General features: G+C 32.5%; 1 protein-coding gene across 1 annotated transcript in view; it reads left to right on the top strand.

The window, feature by feature from the left end:
- The window catches only part of LOC137650149 (uncharacterized), a 90,201-nt gene extending 81,055 nt beyond the window's left edge, over nt 1–9,146 (top strand). The window contains exons 11-15 of the mRNA XM_068383302.1: nt 2,626–2,739; nt 3,071–3,203; nt 4,312–4,499; nt 5,896–6,228; nt 8,083–9,146. Of these exons, the coding sequence (XP_068239403.1) occupies nt 2,626–2,739; nt 3,071–3,203; nt 4,312–4,499; nt 5,896–6,228; nt 8,083–8,379 (1,065 nt within the window). The 3' untranslated portion in view covers nt 8,380–9,146. The remainder of the gene's footprint in view (nt 1–2,625; nt 2,740–3,070; nt 3,204–4,311; nt 4,500–5,895; nt 6,229–8,082) is intronic.
- The last annotated feature ends 674 nt before the right edge of the window (nt 9,147–9,820 follow it).

The raw sequence follows: 9,820 nt of genomic DNA, 5'->3' as shown, positions 1-9,820 counted from the left end.
GTAATTGTTCAGTGGCTACTTTCCTCTTGGTAAGGGTAGAAGAGACGTTTTAGCTATGGGAAGTAGGTCTTCTAGAAGATGAACATTTAAAAATCAAACCATTGTTCTCTAGTCTTGGGTATTGCCATAGTCTCTGCACCATGGTCTTCCACTGTCTTGGTATAGCGCTGTCTTTTCTTGAGGGTGCACCAGGGCACACTATTCTATCTTATTTCTCTTCCTCTTGTTTTTTTTTAATTTTTATAGTTTATATATGAAAGATTCATTCCTATATTCTTACTGTTCTTAAAATATTTTATTTAATTGTTAATTATCTCTCATGTAGTGTATTTATATCCTTATTGTCTTTCCTCACTGGGCTATTTTCCCTGTTGGAGCCCTTGGGCTTATAACATCCTGCTTTTCCTACTAAGGGTGTAGCTTAGCAAGTAAAAATGATAATGATAACTAGAGGTGCACTCAGTAGAGTGCAGACCTCTGCCAGGGCAGCTTATTTCTCGATCATATAAACTGATTTTAGACTTTTTGCTCGAACGTGACCTTGACCCTTGACCTTGCAAAATTTAATCAGTTCTAACTCTACATAACAGTTTAAAATCTCTGCAAGTTTCATTACTTTACGATTAAAACTTTGACCGTATGGTTGATGACCAGAAATTGACCTTTTGCTTAACCTTGACCTTGGACTCGACCTTGGCCTTCGACCTTAACATATATTAATTGGCATGGATTTCCATACACTCAAATATGAACCAAGTTTGAAGCCTCTGTGACAACGATGTACAAACTTATGCCTGATTACGTGAATTGGACATTTTGCTTGACCGTGACATTTGACCTTGACCTTCCAGAATATAATCATTTCCAGATTTTTATTTAAAAGTTCATCTCTGAAAATTTCCATTACTTTACGATTAAAATTGTGTCCAGACAGCTGTTCACAAACACAAACACACACACACACATACACAAACAGGGGCAAAAACATAACCTCCTTCCAACTTTGTAGGCAGAGGTAATAATAATAATAATAATAATAATAATAATAATAATAATAATAATAATAATAATAATAATAATAATAAAGTCTACTTGATTATTGTTGAAGGTCTCCCTTGAATTTCGCCGCCCTGACCTACTGAGAGAATTTGATCGTATCGTTTACACATTAAAGTAATGATTACTTTCATATTTTTGTGTTCTTGTTAGGAGAATTCTCATCACAATAATAACTTCAGTGATGAGTGATACATCACGTAATTCGAAAACTTTGGGATCAAATCGTTATAAATAAATATCCTGGAAATCTTTCACTGATAATGTGGTCTTAAAAGGACCTCTTTATCATTAATGATGACCGTCATTCATTATGCCATTATGAACATAATTCATGTCAATATTTATAGGTTTTCAGGGACAACTTCATTTTACATGAAGACCGTTTGATTATCAACAGCATTCTGAACTTTAAATAGATTATATAGGTGTTCATTTTTTTTTTTTTTTATTAAAGACCGGTTTTATAAATAGCACTTGGTGAATATCAAAGGCCTTCAATGACCATATTCTTTGGAAGTTCATGGTTTATATAAAAAGTAGCATTTCGAATAACGTTGGGAAAAATGTTTTAACTGTGAATTACAAATCATGAATAGCATGTGTAGACCATCTAAAATATTGCTACAAATCTAAATCATTATCATCAAGAATGTCGAAAATATATATCAACTCTACAGGTTATAAACCACATATAATATTGAAAAAAATAAGTTTTACTTTAGTTTTTACTTTGCTTTGCTAGCAATTCGATTTTTTTTTTTTTTTTTTTTTTTTTGCAGAATTTCGTTTAGTCCAAAACGATGTAGTGTTACCATATTGGTAATATTAATTACTTTGTTATTTCTAATCTCATCATTATGTTCCACTCTTGCGGTATTACTTTCGTTGCATGTGTACAGTTTTAAAGATTTGGTAGCAACAGGTGCAGCAGTTGTGTTTAGCGTTTTTTTTTTTTTTTTTTTAACGTAATCCTAATTTCAAACTGAGTCGTAATTGACATGTACCTATGCTGTAAATACAAATGTTTAACAGCAAGCGATAGTGATAGTTACTTATATTGCAAAGAGCGGTAAATTTACCATATTGATATTATTATTATTACTAGCTAAGCAACAACCCCAGTTGGAAAGTCCTTTTGATATGACCGGAGTTAAACTCAGACATTGGCAACGCACAAGAAGCGAAGGTTATGATTTTTCGATGACATCCACCCGAAATAATATTGAAGAAAACCAGTACCTGACTATATAAAAAGAAACAAAAAAAAAAAAAAAAAGAAATATCGATACAAAAATAGCATAAAGGGTTACAGAATCTTTATAACTCAATACTAAAGATGAAATCAAGAAAAATAAAGACAGCGGTTATTGCCACATCCACCCTCAAACTGCTGTTGATTTGGGCAGACTTTCAACTGCCTTGAGCAGTGTAGCAGAAGTCTAAATTCTATCTGCATCTACTGATATACTAAAGACTTTCCTCCTTGTTCGTTTATGGAACTGTTTTTACTCGAATTATTATCATTGTTAGAATTATTGTATCCCCTATCTTTAATTTCTGTTTCAGATCAACATCGTGGATATGCAATTGGCCATAGATTTTACTCTGAAAATGAACTGGTCTGACTCAAGGCTGAGATACAAAAACCTCAGTCCCACAGCTGATCTTAATTTCTTAGAGGTAAGAGAGAGAGAGGAGAGAGAGAGAGGAGAGAGAGAGAGAGGAGAGAGAGAGAGAGAGAGAGAGAGAGGAGAGAGAGAGAGAGAGAGAGAGAATTTTGAAATATTTATCTTTTATTTTCTCTCTCTCTCATGCTGTTGATGTTGGTAATAATAGTCAAAAATATGATAACACGTTTCTATAATTGTACTGAACATCATTACATGAAGTAGTACGAAACTATTAGGATCTTGGAATTTTGTTTGATACTTTCCCAAGCTTTATAAGAAATTATTTTACTCACCGACTTGATTGCAATAGCACTCCAGGTTCTATTATCTCTGATTTTCAGCCAGACAGCGTGTGGGTGCCAAAAGTCGAACTTCCGAATGCATATTTTCCGAAGATTTCCAAAACAGGAGAATTGCTGAACATCATAAAAATATCAGACCCAGAGGATGATGACAATTCCAGGATACTTAGAGGTAAGAGAGAGAGAGAGAGAGAGAGAGAGAGAGAGAGAGAGAGGAGAGAGAGAGAGAGAGAGAGAGAGAGAGAGAGAGAGAGAGAGAGACTAGTAGTAGTAGTATTTTCGTAGCTGAGTAAATGGCTGTGCTTTTTCTTGAATAGCTGAGAAACTTAGCATGGAAAAATGTTTCATGAATTTTTAATTTGGATTATGTAATTTTTAAACTGTTTCCCATTAATGTTGAAAGAAGAGTTCATTCATTGTAGGCCGTTATACTAAAAAGGGAAGATTGTAGAAAAAACAACAGCAGTATTATAAATGTTTTAATCACTTGCGTAATGATTCAGAGGAATAAAAGCAAAGACTATTACAACGCTGGTCTGAAAATCCTTGAATATTCAAAGGCTACATTTTGAGATGAACTTTACTTTGAACTCTTTGTATTCTATTAGTGATGATAAAGTGAAAATCAGTTATCAATGTTTTTAGACATAATATACATTTGGGATGTTTTATATGTTTGCGATTGAAACCATTTGGTTCACTGTTATAAAGTAAAATTACTTCTTATGATACTAAATTGTTCTTATCTTACTAGATACCTTAAACATCAAGAAGGTTCCGTCCACTAAGATTAATACTAAGACCTGAAAATGTCTAATGCGTTAATTATTTTTCTATTGTGGTAAGCTTTTTATGATTAGCTATCAAATTTAGTCAATGAGTCTTCTCTCTCTCTCTCTCTCTCTCTCTCTCTCTCTCTCTCTCTCTCTCTCTCTCTCTCTCTCTCTCTCTCTCTCTCTCTATATATATATATTATATATATATATATATATATATATATATATATATATATATATAAATATATATATATATATATATACAGCATATATATATATATATATATATATATATATATATATATACATATATAATATATATATATATATATATATATATATATATATATATATATATATATATATATATATATATATATATATATATATATATATATGTTAAAGGCCAATTAAGAAAATAGATTATTTGCCTTTTTGCCCAAAACCTGAATAGCCCACATTTGCTAAATATAGCTATAAAATTTATTACCTGTGTCACCCCAGATGAAGTGTACGAAGGAGCGAATAACCTCCTGCAGTTGACCAAGAAGTTCAATGCCCCGTTCAGCTGCACAATGAACATGAAGAATTTTCCTTTTGACAAACAACATTGCAATCTGCTCATAAGGTTCTCCTCTGCCAAGAGGGAATATTTGGAATGGAATGACCTCTTGGTAAATTACCTTGGAGATGTAAGTATATATTTCATTGGTATTAGAAAATATGGAGTTTTCGTTTTATGAAAGTGATTATTCTAATATATTAGTTTTCTGGAAAAGAAAGAGAGATTCCTTTCACAAATCACTAACCCAAAGGATCTTTGGGACGTTACTTCGACCTCAGTTACGTTGGTTTTGTCTTTTTTATCCTTTTAAGTTTCATTATTATTATTATTATTATTATTATTATTATTATTATTATTATTATTATTATTATTACTATTATTATTATTATTATTATTATTATTATTATTATTATTATTATTATTATTATTATTATTATTATTATTATTATTATTATTATTAGCTAAACTACAACCTTGCTTGGAAAACCAGGTTGCTACAAGCTCTGAGGCTTCAATAGGAAAAGTAGCCTAGTGAGAACAGGAAATAAAGAAATAAATAAACTAATTATGAGAAAGCAATAAACAAAAAATATATGATATTCTAAAATCAGTAACAACGTTAAAATAGTTCTGTCATATATGTCCTATAGAAACTTACAGTACGTTAACCTGTTCAACATAAAAACATTTGCAATACGTTTGAACTTCTGAAGTTCCACCAATTCAACCCCCAGGTTAGGAAGAACATTCCACAATCTGATCACAACTAATTGAATACTGTGTAGTATTGAGCCTTATGGTGAACGTAAGACTGTTAGAATTAACTGAAAACCTAGTACTACGTACTGGATGGTACTGTCGGGGAAGATGCGAATGCAAAGGATGGTCAGAATTATGAAAAATCTCATGCAACATGCTTAAAGAACTAACTGAACGACGGTGCCAGATACGGTATTAGTATTCAGATCAGGAATAAGGAATTGAATAGACTGCCAGTTTTATGTCCAACAAATTAAGATGAGAGTCAGCAGCCAAAGACCTGACAGGAGAAAAATACTACCCTTGACCTACTTACAATCATACTTAGAGTTTTACTAGGGATCAACTTCATCCCACACAATCTGCACCAGTCACTAATTTTAGCTAGATCTCTATCAAGGAGATTCAATCTATGAAAAAAGTGTGGCATCATCTACACATGTAACGAGTTTGTTTATACATAGTATGAGATGCAATATCCAACCTTCTTGAATTTACTTTTGCCATATTTATTTTTGCATTGCATTTTCGAACAAATTCATGGGTTATTCTTATGAAATTCCATAAATGTGATTAAAAGTCATGTAATTGTCAGTTAATTGGGTTTTTTTAATCATTCACCTTTTCCGTTCACAACATACAAGTTATTTTTCCGTTACTTGTTCGATTTATTTTTATTTGTATTTAGAATTTTCTAGGTACTTTGGTGATGACCCATTTTTAATAGTATCTCAATCGTAAGAATTTCTTATTTTTCTGCACAGGTCGCTCTGGCCGAATATATGGTTGAGAACACAACCATCCAGAAGGATGTCGATGAGGGCTACAGTTTAGTGGTGGTTGATATCACACTCAGCAGGAGAAACGGGTACTACATGACGTCTCTTTACATTCCCACGATTATGCTAATGGCCATAAGTTACGCCTCCCTCTACTGCAAGAAGGAAAATTGTGACCTTAGGGTCATGATGACGCTGACCACCTTGTTGGTGTTATATGGTCTTTACCAGCAGACCTCCAACGACCTCCCGAGAACGTCTTACACGAAAGCCATCGATGTCTGGTCCTTCTTCTGCCTCACCTTTATATTTTCACAGGTTTGTTACAAATTTGGCCGGGGAAATGGCCTTCTTGTGGATGGTTGTATGAATAAAAAATTAAAGTTCTCTCTCTCTCTCTCTCTCTCTCTCTCTCTCTCTCTCTCTCTCTCTCTCTCTCTCTCTCTCTCTCTCAGCATTGCTGTTTGAGTTTACGTGCAGAGGGCTGTTTTCTTGGCTCTATCACACAGGGAGCATACAAGATCTACAATATCTGTTTGTCGTATACATTCTTAGATATTTAGTGTATCACATAGCGTGTTCCACGTTTAATTATCAAATCAACATTATCGCAGAAATTGGAAAACAAGTCTTCAGTTTCTTCTTGAAAGCCTTAATATATTCAGTCTTCCGGATGTCTAGTGGGAGCTTGTTATATAGTCTTGGGGCCCAATGTTTGAAAGCTCAGAAACCTAGTGAGGTACTATATACATCGTGGTTCCATTAATAATAATAATACTAATAATAATAATAATAATAATAATAATAACAATAATAATAATAATAATAATAATAATAATTATTATTATTATTATTATTATTATTATTATTATTATTATTATTATTATTATTATTATTATTATTATCAATAATAATTATTAGCATTAATAATAATAATAATTATCAACATTAATAACTGTTATTATCATTAATAATTATTATTTGCAATAATTATTCTCGCGTCGACACGATTTGTTGGCTGCACAATGTGTACCAATTCTCTTAGATATTTTGGACGTCCGGTTCTGCTAACTTGATGAGTCATTGCACATGTCATAAAAACTCTATTAGGGCTTTAATATGCAACCAGTGTAATCCAATGCCAGTATAGAAGTAATCCTTTCTCAGTGTGGGACACTTTTTAATCATACTTGTTCCAATTGTTTATGTTTCTTAAGATATACATTGAGTAGATTGTAATAATGGAGTTACAGTAGTCAAGCCTGGTAATAACACACTTATTCACACGTTTCTTTACAGAATATTCATCTAGATACTTATTTACAAAAGCACTGTTTCTAAGGTTACATCCAGTGATTCTTACCACATTATATATTTGAGAAACGAGAGAATGATTACAGCCAAGTGATACACCTACCTCACTAACTCTACTAGATTACTTCGGATATTAGGATCGGATCAATCGCACATTTTATTTTCTTTGCCTCTTTAATAATCGTGATGACTTTCATCATTATTATATCATAAACTCTCTTTAATCTTATCTGTGTGTCTGGCACGTCACCCATCGGATATGAAATGTCTGTATAAGATCCAACTATATTTTCTATTGTGTTCTGAAAGAATTCCAACTATGTATTAGCCAGTTCTTAGTCGCTATACCCATCTGGCAGTTTTTATTTTATTTACATTTCCCATTATACCATTTAGTAGACGACATAACTTATTCATGTCTGTTGTAGCATCCTAGATTTTTTTTTCTTATGGTATTCACTTTTTCCCTCCTCAATAGATAACCTTTGCGGTTTTGTATTCCACCCATGCACTTTCAGTTTTTAACAGATTTCAGTATTTTGTTCTGGCATTTTTCCTTCTTTTTCTTTATAGTCTCACCATGGAACCAAGGAGATATATCCTTAACAATTATAGCATTTTCCATCAATAGGCACATGTTATCATATTTATTTTTATGCACCTAATTATATACAGTTATAAGACAATCATCACATACAGCCCAATAAACGTTGATTGCCATGACCGTGAGAAATATTAATAACATCATATATTCACTTAGTAAGTTCATCACTAAATATAAAAGGAGAGAAGTTTGATTTGTTTCTAAAGCTTATTTTCTTTAACACTGCATCCTAAATGTGATATTTATTGTTGCAGGTAATCTTGCATGTGTTTGTAACCGTGAGATTTAGGCTCCCTAGCGCTGAACCTTGCTTCTGCAATTCTTATAAAATCAACGGGATCATTGCGAAGGACGAATCGGAAATGACGTGCCCCAGAGCCATCGGTACAGAGACCTCGAGAGGAGGGGACCTTCAAGGCAGAGACCCTTACAGGGGCGAAGGCAAAAGTGGTTGTTATTGCAACCCTCTGTACTTCTTTCGTATATTCTATGTTGTGCTGTTTGGATCATTTTGTGCCGCTTACTGGACTGTGGTGACCAACAGTGAATGAAATGGAAACTAAATCAATTGATTTTCTAATTCCACAAAGTTGTTGCAGTAACTAATGTGATCTTCGATGCCTTGGATGTTAAACATATGATATCACGTACTGAAACTCATACGTTCACAATTTTAGCAATGATTTATAAATGCAATGTAGATTTAACGAAAGTTGAATATAGTTTTAAAATTGCTGGAGATGACAATGGTTCAGTTGATGGGCAATTATGAAATATATTGTTGTTATGAATCATTGAGACTTCCGAATGAAGATTATCTTTTGGAGATGATTATTTGTTCGTTAAATATCAATACAAATAGTTTCATTTTCTCTTAAGTTAAAGGTTTGAATAAAGAAATAAAAAGAGATTTAAAGGACAAATATTTGAAAACTAAAGCACGAGTAACCACATTTTTCACTATATTACATTAATATAAGAGATGCTGATCATCTTTGATCTTATAACACAAGATTTTACTAAATTTCGTGGTATTTGTAAACTGACTTTAGCAGAATTTAGGTAATTCAGTAAGAAGTTGTTTTCTTAACTTGTTGGAGGAAAACTTCAAGACTGTTAAAACAGTTTCGTGGAAATAATCCAGACACCTAACCACTGTGTGGCTTCTGTATAAGATTAGAATGAACTGATGATGAAAGTTTACTTCTGATGCATACAAAAGTGATGAATTACATAAATTTCTCAAACTTTAAACATAGTTGTTTAATAAATCTTGCCAAACAACCACAATAAATTTGGCAATATTACAAAGAGTTTATTTACTCTTATCCTAATGGTATATCTTAACCTAATTAACCCAAATTTACTTTGCTCAGTTATAAGACCCTCATTCAAAGAACACAAAAAAAAATTAATATTTAGCTAAGATACACAAACTTCAAACATAAGTAGTTCCTTTTTTTAGTCATAATAGTATTGATAATGAGATGAACTTTTCATTGCAGTTTGTATCTTTGTGGACACTTGTGATAACTATGAGGTGAACTATTTGGGCAATTCAGTTCACAAACCTTAACTGAATTAGCTTATGGACTATAAAGTGAAGTATTACCCCTTTCATAAACATTGTAACAGATATACTGCACCATATTTCAAAAGAATATATACTAAGTACATGCTAGGTTTTGTAAAAATACACACGTATATGCATACATACACTTGTACTATCACGATCCAAAGTTTCTTCAGGTAAAGAAGTTGAAGTCAGCCTGCGGTGAACTGGCCACTGGTCGTATCCCTCTCCGACTACTACTACTACTACTGTGGTTGCAGCTACTACAACTACTACTGGTGAAAATTAAATAAAGGACCAGGAAAGAGTATTTGGTTCCTAACTAATTCCTAACTGCTCACTCCTCAAAATAAGTTTGCAGGTAATCTATCACTTAATCTGACAGGGAAAAGGTAAATGAGTAGTAGTAGTAGTAGTAG

Source organism: Palaemon carinicauda, chromosome 11 (genome assembly GCF_036898095.1).
Source record: "Palaemon carinicauda isolate YSFRI2023 chromosome 11, ASM3689809v2, whole genome shotgun sequence".
Taxonomy (NCBI): domain Eukaryota; kingdom Metazoa; phylum Arthropoda; class Malacostraca; order Decapoda; family Palaemonidae; genus Palaemon; species Palaemon carinicauda.
The sequence above is the reverse complement of the archived record's forward strand: the minus strand, read 5'-3'. Positions and strand labels throughout refer to the sequence as shown.